Source organism: Branchiostoma lanceolatum, chromosome 12, assembly GCF_035083965.1.
Source record: "Branchiostoma lanceolatum isolate klBraLanc5 chromosome 12, klBraLanc5.hap2, whole genome shotgun sequence".
Taxonomy (NCBI): Eukaryota; Metazoa; Chordata; class Leptocardii; order Amphioxiformes; family Branchiostomatidae; genus Branchiostoma; species Branchiostoma lanceolatum.
In genome coordinates, this window is record NC_089733.1 from 7,013,200 (window position 1) to 7,033,075 (window position 19,876).

The following is a 19,876-nucleotide window of genomic DNA, read 5'->3' on the forward strand; positions in this document are numbered from 1 at the left end:
AAGGAGTAAGTTTACGACAAAAGCAAGTTTTATGATAGAAAAAGAGGCATAATTGTATGACATTACTATCCATTTTCTTCTTCTTTTGCAACTTATGGATTATAGTTGCGCATTTTCCAACTTCTTTGTACGATTTACAGTATGGTCGTACCTTTTTTGGAAACGGACAAAAATTGATGCATGCGCAAATGTCATTCATATAATCTAGTCAGCGTGGTCTAATTCTTACATCAGGATTAGCATATTCCGGTATGTATATGTAGTCATTCCAAAACACCCAAATATTCCTACTTTTAGTGAGAGCATCTTAATAATGCTGAACAGAATATCCTAAGTGATGTCTCAATATCAACATCATGATTACACTTGATATTGATGCAGAGAGGAAAGTTACATTTCTCATTACTGGTAAGATGATGGTTTGTTTTACCATTTTGATGCATTTAATTTTAATTCAATCTATTCAGAAAACATCAAATTGCATTGTTAATGTAAATGAGAATGTACACTTGCAAGATCCTATCAGATTTTTTTTGTAAATCAACATTGGATATGGTTTGAATTGCAAAGGAAACTTTGCAAATGGAACAAGTTTGACTTGAATATTGTACAACTGACAAGAATTATCTAGGAGAAAAACATAACATGATTGCAAAATCATTTGATAAAGGGTTTGTACACTACAGAAAAAAAGTCACTTGCCAACCCGTTGCTTTAGTGAGTATTTCAATGTGTGCAAATGTTTCAAGACGCAAGACAAGGGTGGTTATACTGGCTATATAGATAGAGATACAGAACTACTCTTGCAACTTTCGTGGGTTCAACATCTTCAATTTTCAAGAAAAACCTTGAGCTTCCTTCAGCCTTATGTTAAAGTTGCTTATCTAACAGTTTTTTTTGGAAAGGTAGAGTAGATTGTGAAATATTGTCTGTAGTTTGATGTTCCTCACACCTATGGTTGTTTCAAACTTAAAACAGTGTGAATATTTCCCCTCCCACCTCAAAATCTAATCTGCCCAAACTTAAAGGCATCTAAAGCATTTTACGAGGCTTGAAACTTGGATTTAAAAAAAAAAACAATTTCTAGTCATACCTACACATAGTAAGTTTCAATAACACTATACCATTACATATCGACATTAAAGGAGCAAAGATGCGATGTTGTTGTGTGGTGAGAACTGATAGAAAATCCAAGCCCTAATAGACTGATCCTGACTGTCCATCACAATAAGCGGTTCGACCAATGAGAGAGTGACTGCATGTCCGTCAAACATTTGCATTTTTATGTTTTAAATTTGCATTTCTACGTTTTGATGGAGGTGGGCAGGTCTATGGTATCAGTCTATTTTCAGTAGGCGCGTGCAACTAAAAGATCACCATTTAGCTTATTTTATGATATGATAAGAAAGGCTCTGGGTGCCTTTAAATCAGTTACAGTAACATAGTAACAAAGAGACACAAAAGTAGCATTTCCATTGGTACTGACAGTATCACTGATATCGTTTAATGCATTTTCTATTTTTAGCTAAAACTATCCTAGAAAACTTACCATGTTTACACCCTTGATATACCTATGTGAGCTGACCATTTCCATTTCAAACAGCATAAAGTTAGCAATACATTTACATGTAGATAAAGCATGTAGGAACTTTACTCTCTTTAACATGTCCTTGAATGAAATTCTTTTTTGTTGCCGCTGATAGAAACAATCCTTACAAAGCCCTTTTTGAAGTCTTAAATATGAAAAAAGCAGGTTTACTTTTTTTTCTATGTTGACATCCAGTAATGCTTCTTCTTAGTCTATAATAGGTGGAGCCTAAACTTCATTGACACATGGGAAGAGCCAAAACTTGATTGCCAAGCTGGTGGGCCTACAGATGATTGAGGTGTGGAGTTATGGTTGTAGGGTTCTGGTCTCTTTCTATGATTGGTGAAGCCTAAACTTGATTGACCAATGGGTGGACCAAAACTTAATTGACAAATGGGCAGGATATCAAGTTGATTGACAGCTACATCTGCTGTGTGGAGTTATAGTTGTACATGGTTCTGGTTGATTTCTATAATTGGTGGAGCTTAAACTTGATTGACTCATGGGTGGAGCCAAAACTTGATTGACCAATGGGTGGAGCCAAAACTTGATTGACAACTGGGCAAGATATCAAGTTGATTGACAGCTACATCTGCTGTGTGGAGTTGCCGTTGTATGTGCTCTGGTCGTCGTCGGGGTCTTGTTGCGGGGAGAATCGGATGACGTTCCCCTCCCTCTTGGACACGCCCCTGGGGACGTCCTCGTCCTGCTGCACTCTACGCCTCTTCACCTCACCACTGTAGGAAACAAGAAATCACACATCTCAAACAGTTTGTTGTTTGTGTAGACGGGGGCGTACACTACCAAAAATGCCTTTTCTTATTCCTCTTGTTTATTCTTGTTTTTTCTTGTCTTAAGAAAATATATCTTTCAGCAAGCATATTATTCTGTATACAAGAAAAAATAAAAGTCCCTGTTTTGAGCAAATTCAAGAAACTCTTATAAGCATGTGGACACAGCCACTCTCCTGCATTCAAATAACTATAGATACACAAGCAAACAAACAAACAAACAAGCCAGCACCAGTTCTAGTATCTGAGGTTACTTTAGGTATGCAACCCTAGCCCTTACCCTGTTGGTGAGTTAGAAAACGTGGCCTGTTCTTGTCTAGGCGGGGGCTGCGGTGCGTTTGCCGGTCGGCCGGGGTTCTGAGGGGTTCCAAACAGGAAGGTCTGTAGAAACCTCCACAGCGCGGCCAGGGGACTCAGAACCAACCACACCAGGTCCATCATACCTCCAGATCCTCCCGAAGACACTACGGATGCACCTGATCTGGCCTACAACAGGAAAGGAAAAAAAGGAAAGTAATCTCGATCCAGTTTTAGCTCACTGAAGAGCTAATCTTCCACTGGTCGTGACAGAGAAGAAGACAGACGCTATGTACAGTATTTACAGGTTCATTGTACCGGGGAAGTTCCCCTAGCTCTTTTCGAATAACACAATGAACAGTAGACCACGGCTTAACGTCCCGTCCTAAGGACTGCGATCCTTTCCGGTAGCGTGCATGTTGGGTGAGCAACACAGCTGGGATCGAACCCGGGGCTTCTAGTTCCAGAGGCAAGATCGCTAACCACTGGACTACGCGCTACAGAGAAAGGGAACATAATCAGGGCTCGAAATACTGGGTGCATGTGCACCAAAAAATTGTAGCTGTCACCTAATTTTTTTACCAGTGCACCTAGATATTTTGGTATGCTAAAGAATAAACTTAAGGTAATATTGTACACTAGTATACAGAATATTCTTGAAATTTGAGTATGAGGAAAGCAAGTCTAAAACCTTTGTTGTACCTTGTTTCATATAATGTAATATAAAAAAAATGTACAATATAATATAATTGTTTAAAATCTAACTATAGAATTACAGATTTCAGTAGGGTAGAGTTTATTGTCCAGTTTTGCTGACACTGTCATTTTTTTTATGTGGTGCACCCAAAATTCTTTCTGTGCACCTATATTCTTATGTCAGAAGCACCAGTGCACCTATTCCCAAAAATGAAGTTCAAGCCCAGATAATGTATCTCAATCTAAGTCAGCTAACTGTAAGCCTAATCTTCTACTGGTTGTGTTCTACTAACCATACCTTAAAGTATTTCTATTCTTCACTATTTCAAAATGTTCAAATAGGATACAGTACTGTAGTAAAAGACAAACATTTCGAAGTTAACAATATGACAGAATTACAGATGAAATAATTTCATTACAAAGAACAAGCAAAGCAACAGTGTAACAGACAGAGAGTAACAGACACAAAAAAAGAAATATAAAGCAAAAAAAGCGGAAATAGCAGACCTGAAAGGCAACAGCTTCAGAAGGGCCATTTGAAGAGAGTGCAACATTTTCCTTGGACTTGGACTGGATTACACAGACACACAGAAAAAGAAGAAAAATTAAAACAGAACTTGTTAGAAATAAAATGCCAGATTAATTCTAGTGTTGATACGTTCTGTCAGTTCATTATAGTGACGCTGAAGAAGAGTGATGGATGTCACTCGAAATGTCCAGAAATAAATCTCTGAATTTGTATCTAGTTGTAGAGTTTGAGTTGTCTTTATGTAGTGTTAACCTGCATGTCTAACCTTCATAAAGGTACAGTGGTTTTGAGTTCGCGAAAGTGCTATAGTCACATACTGCTGCAGCAGTAATTTTGGACATGGATTTTTTTTTTATTGGAATTGCCACAGTGCAATACACCTGATACACAGGCAGCTATTGCTGGGGTCCTGACCCACACACATAATGAACACGTTTTTTACACTTGGGTGGAGTGGGGAAAGTCGTGTTAAGTGCCTTTTTCCCAAGGGCACAAGATCGGTGGCGTCAGGGGATTTGTATCCAGCACCCCTGGGTTCTGAGTCGAAAATCCTGCCATTACGCCACACGATCCCAGTAATGGAAATACCAGCACTTTTAAAATTACCGACAGCTTGTCAGAATCCTTCTACAAGAGACTCAACAAGGCTACTACAGATGGACAGAACAGTCCTTTTCAGCAGTGGTGGCTTGATAAACTATCACTAATCTAATAGTATACACCCAAGGCATTAATAAAGGCTTTTACACAAGCTTGAAATTCTTAGAGAATATGTATTCATTGTTCCAAGATTGGTTCTGTACTATGTGTCTAATTGTGCCTTGTTAGTATTAATGTGTCTTCACCGAAACAAGTGCCCCAAACACATCATAATATTGTAATAATGTATAGTACGTACATGTTGCACTCAGACAAGGAGCTAGATAGACATAAGACAGAAAAATATTTTATCTGTGGTTTCGAGTTCGCAGTGAAGCAGTCACACTCTCAGTGAAAACCATGAAGCTCAACATAAAATTATCAGAAGAATTTCTGCACTTTCAGTTATTACATACTTATTCATAAATGATAGTAGCTTTATTTTCTACTTACCGGCAAAACGACTAGAGCAGCGCTGGGGGCCAGACCCAGTTCCATCAGACTGGATGCCATGTCTGCATCTGTAAACTGTCGCCGTGGAAACGTGGTTGCCATGGCAAAATTCTGCAACTGAAGGTGCTGAAAGAACATACAAATAGGCATGCAGTTATTACCAACAGAAGTATTCAATTCAACTTTTAATAAAACAATAAACAGACATAAACCTTAATAGACCCTTTTCCAAACTTTGATGCCCTTTTGGATATGCTCTTGCCAGAGTACAACCTGGCCCCAAATTCATGAGAAATTTATCAATTTACTGGCTGATGTTGAGTCCAAGTGTCCACAAGAATATTGTCTACACGTGGCATGCATATAGGTGGATGACCTAGCCAAAACGGACTGTGTATACAAGATCCCATGCGCAAGCTGGGAGGAAGTATACATTGGGGAAACAGGCAGGACCCTTGGAACTAGGCTCAAGGAACACAAAAAGGAAGCTACCAACATTGATGCCATCAAAAACACCAGATCCCAGAAAAGACAGGCACAACAAGAAGAGAAGAAATCTGCAGTCACGGACCATATTGCTAGAAACAACTGCGTCATTGACTGGGAGGGGGCCAAAGTAATACATGTAGATAGAGAGGACAACAGACGCATTTGTTGGATTAAGGAGGCAGTATGGATTAGGAAGTCATCACCAGTGGTGGACCGAGACGGGAAGGGGAGGGGGGTGGGGTTTAGGATGCAAGCTCAGCCATGTTTGGGATTACGTTCTCGCCGCAAAAGCGCCACCTACATCGGCTACTTATAGCGGTGAGAAGCAGTACTCCAGTCACAAGCTCTGAAGAAGGTGTCTGACAGACACCGAAACGTCAGCAGGTGAGATTACCTAGTTGTGTTAAAAGAAACTCCAAATATCCTGTGCCGAAAGGCCATTCTTTGTACAATGTACCTTAGACATAACTGATAATTAAATCTGTGAAAAGGTAATGCAGTAATTAACTGGTATTCAACAGTTCAAAAAGGTATCTTAGACAATGGAATCCTGTCAATCTTGGAAAAAGTTCTCTAAATTCTCAATTTTACAAATAACACGAAATTCATATAAAATGACATTAAAAAGAGCTGTACAAGTGAAAGCAGAAATATTAATATTCATTTGTTGGATCTGTTGGCATGTGTGGTGGCCGCCATCTTTATTTTGTGACGTCATACATGTAGGGTAGCCAATACCATTTCATTGGGAGGGGTCTTTTGGGGGGTCACTAGCGTTCTATTTTCAACAAATTGATACATGACTATCACACATTCAACTGAAATAAAAAGAAAAATTCAATACCAATTCATATTTTTAAAAAGACCCCGTAATCGCTAAACTAACATAGCAAACCTGAAGTGTATGTAGCACAAATACTTAACCCTAGTTCAATAAGGAATGAAACATCTATTCTTTTCCCACCTCTGCTACAAACTGTCGTGCATTCTCCAGGTTGTCCCGGGAAGCGAAGGTGTTGGTGACGGAAGATCCATCGGGCAGGCGGAACTGCAGCCTGGCAAATTCACTGGTAGGAAAGGTACAAACACTTAGTCAGGAATAATTTTGTGACCGCGTCCCATTGAAGGCTGCATTTCCAATTGAATATAGCACAAACTTTCTTTCAGTTCTGGAAGAAAGACATGCACACATGAAATGTCTGTCCCTGGTGCTAAACACTAGTCACACACACAAACTCACACATACATTAACATGCCTGTCCTTGGTGCTGAACACCATCCACACACACACACACACACACACATTACCCAGGGCTCGAAATTCTTTTTTGGAAATAGGTGCACCAGTGCACCCAACCTAAAATATTAGGTGCACAGAAAAAAATTTGGGTGCACCACATAGAATAAAGTTGAATGTCAACAAAACATAAGTTTGATGCTACTGCCTCTCTTAGAACTTTAATCGGTAATTCTATCCAGATTTCAAATTTCAACCAAGCAACACATCAAATAAAGTACAACAAAAGGTTATATTGCTATTTCTGGTACTAGATTTTTTCAAGAATATTATGTATGCTAGTGTACAAGAGAACCTTTACCCTATAAAGTACAAAAATATCTAGGTGCACTGGTGCACCCACAGTCAAACATTACATGTAGGTGCACAGCTCCAATTTGGGTGCACAAAGGTGCACATGCACCCAATATTTCGAGCCTTGTTACCATACCTATCCCTGGTGCTGAATACAATCAGACATACACATATATGCATGCCTGTCTTTGGGGCTGAACACTATCTACACAGACAAACACACTATTAAAATACCTGTCCTTGGTGCTGAACACTATCCACACACAAACATACACAAACATATACACACACACACACACACACCTATTCATGCTGCTAAACATTATCCACACACGGAATTAAAAACAAGTTTGTCCTAAGTGCTGAACACTATCCAAATACACACACACTACAATACCATGCCTGTCCTTGGTGCTGAACACTATCTACAAACACACTACCAAGTGTCTAACCCAACTACATTTGTATTATCATTAAAAACATGTACCTCCTTGCAGCTTGTCTACTGGCTTCCTCTGCAGCCTTCTCTTGTTCCCTAACCACCTGGGCCTGTCCTCTCTCCTCCTTTTCCTGTTTGTACCGAGCGGCGCGGTCTTCTCGATCCCTCGCAATCTGTTCCCGTACCCTCTCCCTGGCCAACCTCTCTTCTTCCTTTGCCTAAAACAAGAACGCACTTATCAAAATATGGAATATAGAATTGACAATCTTTAATGACATAAAAATGAACATCGAATATTGTAAGGTCTTCCATAACTATTCATACAAACAAACCAGGGGATTCAAATGAATTAACCTAGTGATATGAATAATATGAATAAGTCAGCATGCTGAGTTAAACATATGGTTTACACTACAGTAACTGATTCTAAGATCGAAATCTCCTTTGTATCGTCTATTTGTACACAGTAAGTTATCTCCTCCAAGAGTGTAATTGAATTTATCCATAGTTTTACAACATACTGTGATATCCATGATAAAGTAATGTTCATTTTCATTTGGACAGAATGAAATTGAATCATTCTACCAGTAGTACTTCTTACAAATATTTTCCTTGGTTTACTTGTCACAGGACAAAGTGTCTAACAAAAGGGGGATATCCCTGTGGCTCAATTGGTAGTAGCCACACAGGGGTTGGTAACTTGGAGACCCCAGGTAAAGTCCTGGGGTCAGGACATCTCGGTTGGGGTTGCACCATCTTTTGGATTTGGAAGGGACACAATATGGAGGTTCCGTGCTCAAGGTGCCTTGAGCACGTTAAAGGAGAAGGGCTAGCACAACCATTGAAACAGGAAGGAAACTTGCTGTGCTATGTGCCGCTAGGGTAGTACAAGTTACTGCATGAAATGGCCTCGGATCCCGGCGGATACGTACAGGGATTCCTCCGGAAATATTCCAAAGCCCGTGCGGATACTGACAGATACAGGCGGATCCAACATAACTAACGGATCCGACTTAATCCGCACGGGCTTGGGAATATTTCCGGAGGAATCCCTGTACGTATCCGCTGGGATCTGAGGCCATTTCGTGCAGTGAGGTTTTTAACGAACCCGTAAAAGGAATGACAGCGGCTTACTTTTCTTAACTCCTCGGCTCTGGCCTTGGCCTGTCTCTCCTGGGTTGTCTGTTTGGCCTTGACCATATCCTGACCCTGACGACGCCTCTCCTTTTCCTTCCTCTTCCCTTCCTATGAGAAATAATGTATCTTAAGTCTTCTGTTTTGTGGATGCCTTTATGTGTATTTTAGTCATAAATGTCTCAATGTGCTTTGTGAAAGTTTGTATTTAATTTTGTACATTGTTCAGCCTTTGGCTAGTTGTGTAGCACTGGCTGTACCTTTTTTACAGCCAAATAAATAAAAAAAATCAAATCAAATCAAAATAGAAGAAGGAAAAATATTAACATTTTGTCACAGTGAAGAGAAATGGTGGAAGATGATTTGACTGTTGTCAGGAAATGTGATTGGCATGTTTTTAAACAATGGTGCAATATGATTGGTTTATTCTTAACCAATGGTGCAATATGATTGGCCTATTCTTAACCAATGGTGCAATATGATTGACCCATTCTTAACAAATGATTAGTCAGTTCTAAACCAATCAAGACACCATGCTGTTTCTATCCTTTTACTAAAAGCAAAACAAGAATTCATTAAAGGCATCCTAAGCAATATTAGGGCATTGAAAGTCGTATTTTCAAAATCAATTTTCTAGTGATTTCTATCCATAGTAAGTTTGAATAACACTATCCCATCGCATATTGACCATCATGGAGCAAATATGCGATGTCGTTGTGTGGTGGGAACGCTTCCGGACAATTAATCACGTGGTCATGTCTCAATGTACTCCAACATGATGACGTAATGCAACGAAGTTACCGAAAATTGTCGACAGAAAACAGTTAGGGCTGGATTCTAGGTTTATTTTTGGGTGGTACCAATAAATAAGATTCCCCTTCTGCGAGTTGTTGCTGCAGTCTTTTCAAACGCCCAAACTTGCCAAAGTATGAAATAATGATGCAAATGTGCTAACATGGGGAAGTACATGTCAATCTCATACAGATTTCCTTATCCAGAATATTTCCAGTTTTAGCCCCTGAAGTCGCTAATGGCACCTTTAAGAACAACGGTGGATACTGATCGGGAAATTCAAGTCATGTTTTACTGCATATCCTATCAAATCACACAAGCCTATGAAAAGGTGGATGGATGGCGTACGTCAATCTCTTCTTGTCTCTTTGCTTCTCTTCTTTCTTCAATCAGCCTCTTTGCCCTGTTGTGGAAAAATATCATTATACTCAGATAAAACCAAATTTCCTGTACGTGCGATACAATTGTTAAGATATGATTCATTCAAGAAGAGTTATGAAAAATACACAGACACCTAAATTGCTCACATTTATCATCAATTGTTTACTGCAAATGCAATAATGTTCACGGTTGTTTTTTGTTCGTCGTTTTTGCGGAGAACTTTCAGCGCCAACTTAAAACCGCCGCGAAACTTTTTGCCCGCCCGCCTGCCTGCCTGCAGTGATACTATTGTTTAAAACGCGAACTGAAAACCACTGCGAACACTCTATTTCTCCCTATCGCGAAATAAAAACCCGGTGAACTTAAGTGCATTTACAGTATACTGTATCTGTATCATCAATATAGCCAGTATAACCGCCATTCAGCGTAACACACCAGCTTCGCAGGCACGCGGCGCAGCAGCAGCTGGTTATATTACGCCGAACGACCTGTCACGTGTAACCTTCGCATATCTAACTACATGCATTGTTTAAAGCTGTCTAATGAGGATGCTTCCACGGTACTAAGCGGTTGCAACGAGTTCCCCTCTACAATCGTTCTAGGAAAATATGACCTCAACATGACCCTCCCTCCCTAAATAAGTACTACCAACCTTTCCATCCTCTCAGAGTTGTCTGTATTTGAAGTGTTGTCCAAACTAAGCATGTAAGATAGCATAATGATTCGCATGGCAGCAAAAACAATCACTATTTACTTTGAAAACCTTAAACATTGAGTAATTTGCATTGTGTTAAGACAGACACCAATTTTAGAGTTATGATATCAAAGTATTATCTACTATACAGTGCCTGACATCATACAATGTGAAACGGACCTTTCTAATTTCTGCTGTTTTTCTTCCTCTGTTGAGACGGCAGCAACTGCAGAGGCTGATGGTTTTGAAGGGCCGTCCTCGACAACAGTGCCTGTTTTAATAAACAAACAATGAAAAAAAGGACTGTCAGTGTCAGCTGGTTAGAAACTCTAAATTGTGGTAACAGTCGAAATTGACTCAGAAGACCACTCAGGGCACCAATAAAATTTGGTCGATGTAGACATTGGTGATCACTTGACAGGATTCTTATGGTTGGGTTGATGGGAAAAATTATCTAAAGGACCACCAAAAAGTGGTCACAATGGCCAGGTGGTCCTTATGTAGAGGTGGTCACTTGTGCAGGCTTAAAGGAGTCCTAAACGCCAGAAGGGAGAGCTATTTTCCAATAGATTACATGTATGTATCAATGAATGCATAATCAGCCGACTTTTTACAGAATTCCACTTGTTGTGAAGCACACAACGTGTGTTTTCTAAACCATGATACTCACTAACCCCATGCAGACCCTACACATGTATTCCCTATGCGTATACACACTTCCTTCATTGTGAATATTTTCGGCAAAAATGAGGGGCGATAAGCACAACAAGAAGGCCAGTTGTTGATAACATATAAAAGAACACATAACAAGACAAGTTTTCTCATGGCCCCTGAAGTTGTTTTTGTAACCTAACTTTTGTCAGGCCTTGTCAGGTACATTGTATTCAGCCATAGGCCGAGGTTGTTTAATCTAATTAATAAAAAAATAGAGGGTCACCTGGGGAATTCAGTAGAATACTGAATGCTTTTTGATGCGCACGGGACTAGTGGGTACTTTATCGTATACTGTGAAAATTATGCATTTCTACTCCCTGAAATTATTATCAATTGGAAAATAACTCCCCCCCCTCTGGAGCTTAGGACTCCTTTAACCGTACTTTAAGTTTAAGTAAGAAGAATCACCATTTTGAATGAAAAAAAAATGTCAAGAACAAAACACCACCAACAACATCTGCCTGCTAGCAACAAGGTGAAAAAAACAGATCTCCTAAAACTGAGCAAATTTATTACTGATACACCAGAATTTGTATAACGCAAACTCCACCTGTCCGGGGGTTTCTGTCCCCTCCCGGCGGCGAGCGGTTACAGGGCCGCGAGCGGTTACAGGAGGCTTGATTGAAATCAGGCTACACTAGAATGACACTACAACAAAAGGAAAAAAATGTAACCAAATAAACATTACCTGCATCAACAATAGTATTTTCTTCAGCCTTTTCCTCAGTTTTCTCCACGTCTCTGGGAGAAGTTTCTTCTGTTTTGTCTTCAACCATTTCAGTGTCCCCACCCCCCACGGGGGAACTAACCTCAGCCTGGGAGGGGGTGGGGGATGTAGGTTCCTGTGACGGTGGAGGTGGTGGGGTCTCGGCCACTGGTGCAGGTACAGGGGCAGGGGGGACTGCCTGGTCTTTATTTTGGTGAAGCTGTTCAAGTGACAATAGAATATGATTATAGGAAAGTTTATTGCAAATTCCTGCCCGTAGGCTAATTGCAAGTACATGTACATGTAACACAGTGTGGACGAACAGATAATGGTGAACAATATAACATATGACTACTCTAGTCTTAACTACTGACACTGAGTTCTAACTTATTGGGTTCGGCTAATTTTTGCGAGATAGTGGAAGACGAATGATCCCACTTTTTTCTGTAATATGTGGGTTTTGTGATGTTAAGAGGAGAGTAGTTTTCTTTTCATCTGAAAACGTGGAGAAATTATGATGGAAAATGGTGGCCTCTTTAAACAGCTCATTTCTTTCGTGGTCGTAGAATGTCAGCAACTTGACATAAAATGTGTTTCGCCTTCCACCTTGTTTGACATGAAGTATTTACATAATAACTTCTATGGTTACATTGCCAGGAAAACTATATTGTACAAAGTCTCACATTGGAAATTGTATCCTATACTGCAAATGCATTTATGTGATTTGAAGTCGGTGGCTTTCGCAGAAACCCCTTTTTATCACAAACTTAAAACTATCACCGGGAAAATGCTCATTCTGTGTTCTGCCCACCTACCAGTTTCTTTCAACCACGAACTAAAATCCACTGCAAACACTCCATTTTCACCCTACTGCTAAATACTGTAAATGCATTTAAGTTCGCATGGTTTTTATTTCGCGATATTTCTTAAATGGGGTGTTCGCGGTTGTCTTAAGTTTGAGGCAGTGCCATAGTCACATATTGCTACAATATTGGACAAAAATATTCGCGGTGGTTTTAAGTTTGCGATGAAACTGTCGCCCTAAAAAACATAAAACATAAAACCATCGCGAACATTTCTGCATTTACAGTAATACCACTGCCAATTGAATGCATTTACAGAATATAGTAATCATATGAAATATTTCTGTGAAAAGAAAAGGATTATCAATAGCTCAGTAAGAAGTAACATGATAACTAACCTGGTTGACTTTCTGAATCCTCTCCAAGAACAGATTGACAGGCAGACTGCCTCCCACAACCTCCAGTGGAACTCCGTTGTCACCAATGAAAAATGTGGAAGGGATACAAACTACAGGGTCTGGGATAACTCGGTTAAGGATAGGCTAATACTAGTATATATAGCTAGCAGAGGGTCAGGATATCTTCCTATGCTAAGGCCAGACCAATTTATTTTCTTGGTAAACAGATTTTTTTTTAATATTAGCAACAAAAAAATCATGAAAACAGAAGGCGGTGAAAACTTGCACCTGACCCTGTTCACTCCCTGAAATTGTATGCACCAAGTACAAAATTTCCTCTGAAATTCTGTTTTCATGTTGATTTTCCAATCTAGCATTTTTTTTAAATTCTGTTAACCTGAAACTAAAATGGTGTAGCCTATAAGAGAACAAGGAAATTAGACACCCTCATTTTGTAGGGGATGCCCATAGGACACCCTGTTTTCCTGTTAATTACATTTAATTGTACATGTACATGTGCCCCCCTCCCCCCATACACACTGCCACTGTTTTTTCCCCCACATACCAGACACAGAAACAGCATGTAAATTGGTTGAATGGATTGACATGCAACTTGCAAGGCTATCATGAAATTGTTAATACTTAGGCCACACCAAATTAATTTCTTGGTTAACAGTTTTTTTTTGCAAGATTTTAGCATGAGAACATCATAGTTACCAAGGAGGCCTCTTGATTAAACCTCCAAAGTTATAACAGAAGGCTGGGGTGAAAACTTGGACCTGACCCTGTTCACTCCCTGAAACTGTGTGCATCAAATTAAAAACTTTCCTGTGAGATCCTGTTTTCATGTTGATTTTCCAATCTAGCCTTTTTTTTAAATTCCATTAACCAAGAAATGAAATTGGAGTGGCCTTAGAAGTTAGAGAACACATTGGGGAACTATCATTCTAATTGCCCCCCACCCCATTTTTGGACACCTTGTCTTTACATGTAAATTCAAACTACCGTATTTTCTTGATTAAAATAAGCACCCCAATTAAAGTATGCACCCCTGATTTGGGGCTAGTTCCAGACAAATTTGCAGAACTGAAACGTAAAGTCAAAAACCCCAAATAACGTCTGCACCCCTTCTCCACTGATCTTGAACACATTTTGAACAGGATAAATTCAAATTTATGGTGTTCCTTCTATTATCTCCAGGTCATTTTACTTATAATTTATATCAAGGACTTCTACATAGTACCATTCCTTAGATTCATAAAAGATTCTCTTGTTTACTCCGCCAGCATCGTCTCTGCAAACTTGAGGATTGCCTACGACAAGTTACAAATTGGCAGGTATTGAGCCATGTATTGTTTCACCGCAGCTGGGTTCCTGGTTTGATTAAGCAAGGGTTTGAGTTTGAGGTCCTTTTCCAATTTGTCCTGGCAATAACCTCAAATAAAGTACGCACACTGACTTTAGCAATGATTTGTGGTGCCTTTTGAATTTTGAAATGTTTAAAAAGTGCGTACTTTATTCGAGACAATACGGTAAAAGCTCCATATACCAGCACTATACATGTGAAATCTAAAACTAAGTCTAAGTATCGGTGGGCTTTTTTAGCACACTGTACGTCACCTATATAGTTGTTACACAACAGTTTTCAACATCCTGGAGGATTGTGTTATATAAATTCACAAATGTCAAATGTCACCTTGGCTGTGGTATAGAATGAAAGGATACAGATCTGAGAAAACTGCACACATGCCTCACTGTAGTGTAAGAAAAAGGGAAGACATATGCATTGAAAAATACTTATTAAAAACAATACTCATCATCTCTTACAGTCCTGAATCCTATCATCCATTTAAAGGCATCCAGAGCATTTTATAAGGCTTGAAACTTGAATAAAAAAACTCCAATTTCTAGTCATTCTTACACATAGTAATTTTCAATAACACTACTAGTATACAATTACATAGCGACATTAAAGGAGCAAAGATACGATGTCGTTGTGTGGTGAAAATCCAAGCCCTAATAGACTGATCCTGACTGTCCATCACAATTAGCAGTTCGACCAATGAGAGAGTGACTACATGTCCGTCAAATATTTGCACTTTTATATTCTAATTTTGCATTTCTATGTTTGGACGGAGGTGGGCGGGGCTATGGTATCTGTCTATTTACACTAGGCGCGTGAAACTAAAAGATCACCATGTAGCTTATTTTTGTGCCGCTTTTGAGCACTTTTGATAAGAAATCTGCACGCAACAGTGGCATTAATGGTCAATTTCATAAAGATGACAGCAACTAGAATATTTCCAGATTTCAAGGCTAATACTACATGTAGATGGGTGCCTTTACAATGGAATGATTGCAAGACTTTTGGTAAAACTGAAATGTAGTCTATCTCATTTCAGGTTCAAAGCCCAATCTATCAATTTCTAAGGGTCAAAAATTAAATCATGTTCTGACAGACAAGAATTTTGGATAAATTTTACACGACTAACCTGTTTGCCGTGAGTTTCATGCCGACAAAACCCGCCTCCTGACACGCCCTCTCCACTGTCACATCTTCCCAGGTAGCCTTCATTGTTTTGGACATGTCATCTTCACCTGAAGGAAAAACCACAACAAATACTGTCATTTCATTTGACTTCGATTTTTGATTTGATTTGATTTATTTGCACATATCAAAATCAGTTTGTAGTACTCTAACCTCTCAAATAGAAGTACCCCCTGGAATAGAAGTACCCCCCGGACAAATTTTCAAAATGTAATATAAGTACCCCCTGGAATAAAAGTACCCCCCGGAAAATTTCAAAAATCGACAGTCGAGGCTAGGTAAACTGTGTCCATACATGTACAACTGTCACTGTCAGAGGGAAATAAGATAATAAGCAGGTGGGTAACTTATATTTAGTCAATTATGCCATACCAATTAAGTATATAGATATTGAACAGAATAACTGTCCATAGCTTGTTCAAATCATGATGATCTTCCTCGCCTCTTCGTAAAATATAATAGTAATATTGAAAAATTGGGCATAGGTTCCCCGCTATGACCCCTAACCGGGGGCCACGGTGCTTTCAAATTCAACAAGTGAAAATGTACATGATACATGCTTTTTCTACTTGGAACTTGAAGCAAGTGATCAAAGAAAATTGTTATATCATTTTATTATGACTGACAATCAGTGACATATAACAAAAATCATCAGAGTACTTAAGTTAAATGTACCTGATCATATTTTCTAAAGACATCAACCACAAAAAAACACAAATATGAACACAGTCCTTCCACAAAAGAAATATGTCTATAAACTTTTGCTCCATAGCGTCGAAAACAAAGTGAGACGCTCGGATTTCGAGTTCCCGCGGTAAATCCCACAATATTGAACAGAGATCGACTGTAAAAGTAGCTCAACGTCACAGACCGCACATACTAAGAAGATACCCATTACGTGTTGACACTAGAAACCCGCGATGAACCGCCTAAATTGGAAAAATCTTACGATTATTTAAAAAAATGAACCCTCTGAAAATAAATATGGCCTTGTGTGTCTATCGTTGCCCAAAAAATATAATATTTCCATGCGTTTAAGGTATCATTTTAAAGATCGGTATCCGCACTACGCAATATGCTGCTAGTTTTACTGTCGCCATGCCTGAGAGTGGCGGCCATGTTTCGCGCTGTTGTTTACCGAATCATATCGGACATATTTCTGCCGTTTTAGAGATTTTGTGGCCTCAAAACACATATTACAAGGGAAGTTAAGTTATGATTGTTGTTTTAACGTGTTACAGGTCTTCTGCGAACAAATAATTCTTCCGCCGCGCTGCCGATACTACGGATATAGTGGTCAGGAAATTATTATTCCCCGTGCAGGCGTGCACCCTACTCCACACGTTTTTGATCAGCGTGCTTTGGTTTACGATATAAACAGAGACTATCAAAGTTATTTATATGAAAATTGTATTTTAAAATGTCAATGTCGCGTCTTTTTTTCCGGTTTACTTTGTAGCGTCATAGCGATATCGACCGATATGTTACGAGTGCCGCCAGGATACTTTTCACAAGGCCGTCAAAGCGGCGAGAAAATCAACGCCGGTAGGCCGAAAAATAGCGAATTACGAGCAAAAATACCGGGGAAATATGGGCAGATAAACCTTAACTTACGATTTTAGAGGGATTCCTGGTTTGCAAAGCCTCAATTTTTCAAAAAATAATAAACGTACCGTCTAGAATAAGAACGTACCGGGTGGAACAATAGGCGAAAAAAAATAAACGTACCGGTACGTTTATTTGAGAGGTGAGAGTACATGATAGAAAAGAATAGAACAAAAAATACATATAATACCAATCAGCAGATTCCTTCCCAATATACTAGTACTAGTAATTCACTTCAAACACAGTCGAACCGCAGGTCACCCTAGAACGCTTTATTTTCATTTTTACGGCGTTTGCCGCAGCACGATTTGACCCCGTTGCATGGGTGTAAACAACCGCCTGTCATGCAGCAAAAAGACCTCGGACCTACATAATGTTTATATTTTTTCACATCTACAGGATCTGCCCAACACAACCATGTAGATATTTCGTGCACAGCAAATTGTCAGCGAGCGCTGTGGCTTTCTAAACATTGTCAATTTTTTGGTCAGTATATTTGTGCGTGTATTTTTGACGGTTCACCTGGAACCCACTAGGTATTTACATCGCGTGGTATTTCCTCACCTTTCAATTGATACCAAAGTCCCTTGGATAATTTTAGGGCAACCGGTTTTGCCCCCCAAAAAACGAACAACAGGTCAATTTGTAGGGCATCTTATTCTTAAGAAGAAGACAAACACAATGTCCTTTCACCATGCTTTACAGAACTCAAAACATATCTAATGGAATTGGTCAACTTGCATATGAATCTCACTTTTCCTGGCTTCAAGATGATATTACTATTAGTCTTATTTGAAAGTGTTTCAGAATATCAATTTTAGACGGCAAAGCATGAGCCGTAAGTTTCATCAACGTTCCCAACACCGGCTGAAAGTTGCAACATTGCACCTGACCTCGCCTGACCCCCGCAGCAGGAAAATGGAACGTACTTGCTGGGTTCGGTCGTTCGAACGCAGGAGTTCGAAGTGATTGACTTCAAATTGGACTATTTTGTAAATATCAGGTACCTTGTACTAAAACCTCTGTCTGTCTGTACTTGACTGTTATCGTGTTAATTATCATATTGCATGTGGTAGCCGCGTTCATACAGCTTCTAATACAAAAAAATGGGCTTTGTTATGTCACGCGAAATGTATCGAAATGTATCCAAAGCGCAGGAGTGCACAGATCGGTAGCTAGAACTAGGCAGAAATTTCACCACCGCAAAGAAGGTATTGTTGCAGTTTTTTGGGGGGCAAAACCGGTTGGACCACAAAAGGGACTTTGGTATCAATTTAAAGGTGAGGAAATGGACTATCACACGATGTAAATATCTAGTTGGATCCAGGTGAACTGTAAATAAGACAAACACAAATAAACTGACCAAATGTTCTTAATGTTTCGAAGGCCACAGCGTTCGCTGTCTTTTTACAATGAACGAAATATCTACATGGTTATACTAGGCAAATCCTGTAGATGTGAAAAAGTGTAAACATCATATAGGTCTGAGGTCTTTTTGAAACACCACAGGTAGTTGTTTACACCTATGCAACAGGGTCCAACCCAGGTCCGGCCGTGACCCGGCGAACGCCGTCTTAGAGAAGGCTGCGCAGAACAGATGCGCATAGAGCTCTGCAGTTCGACTGAACAAAAACAACCCAGAGGGTCAGTGCATGGGCCTGGAGTGGGGAAATCCCAGGCATATGTACGGGAGTTCTGATAATTTGGCTGACGTATAGAATTTTCCTGTTAATTATACCTTTTTTTTGTTGCAATAATGACCGGATGTTTCTTTCAAAAGTCATCATGAAACAACAGATTTTAAAACGCAGCAAAGATTTCAGAATGTACCGTACCCTCATTTAAAAAATAGCATTTCGTAGCAGCTGGCTTAGTTTAATTACAAGTCTAATCTAATTAGTATCAGGATGACGTTTCTAGAAGAGTCTACAAATATAATTTGCAAGAACTCTGTTATGTCACTTTGTCAAGATCTGTTCTTATGTAACTTAGTGATGTCTACGCAACTATGCAACTGTGCCGTCAGTGAATTTTTCCTGTTATATAACTTCAACATGAAAATAAAATAATCTAAATGCTCCAATATTTTACATGCATGGACATCTATAAAATATTCTCATAAAATATGAAACATGTTATAATTTTGCAACGACATGGAATATTTGAACGCTAGAATATGATTTCAAAGAGTTATTCTCTTAAATCATGAAATATTAGTACCATACAGTAATATGATTTTTGTACACGTCGAGAAAGATACAACGCCCCCCTCCCCACAACATAAGGAAACAAAAATAACCTTCGACGTAAATGACGAAAACGGCGTTGTTTTGCTTCGCCTCGCCGATGGCTGCAGGGATGGGACCTTGGTGCCACCTCATTTTACAAGTGTCCCTTCAGAAACGCGACAAAAATGCTGGAATTGTAGAAAATCTGGAGTTTGATGCTTTTTTCTGCGACACACTTTCGGAACTAAAACACGTAATCCGGAAGTCTTGCTTTCACTAAACAGCGATGCAATATGGGATATTTAGCTGTTTGCCGTTTCTTAGATCTAAGCCTTAAATATCAAAGAAGTAAAACTCATGT

At 39.4% G+C, this 19,876-nt stretch overlaps 1 protein-coding gene across 1 annotated transcript; it reads right to left on the bottom strand.

Annotated features, from left to right (window-relative positions):
* Window positions 1-1,469: 1,469 nt before the first annotated feature.
* On the bottom strand, window positions 1,470-19,806 carry LOC136445695 (UBX domain-containing protein 4-like). Its single transcript, XM_066443828.1, has 15 exons — window positions 19,587-19,806; window positions 15,627-15,732; window positions 14,860-14,888; window positions 13,135-13,253; window positions 11,864-12,153; window positions 11,368-11,423; window positions 10,694-10,784; window positions 10,472-10,516; window positions 9,787-9,841; window positions 8,647-8,757; window positions 7,561-7,730; window positions 6,447-6,549; window positions 4,994-5,119; window positions 2,660-2,865; window positions 1,470-2,325 (listed from the first exon to the last, which is right to left on the bottom strand). Exons 1-15 carry the CDS (start codon window positions 19,666-19,668, stop codon window positions 2,175-2,177), a joined length of 1,740 nt encoding a protein of 579 aa, XP_066299925.1. The 5' UTR covers window positions 19,669-19,806; the 3' UTR covers window positions 1,470-2,174.
* Between the last annotated feature and the right edge of the window lie 70 nt (window positions 19,807-19,876).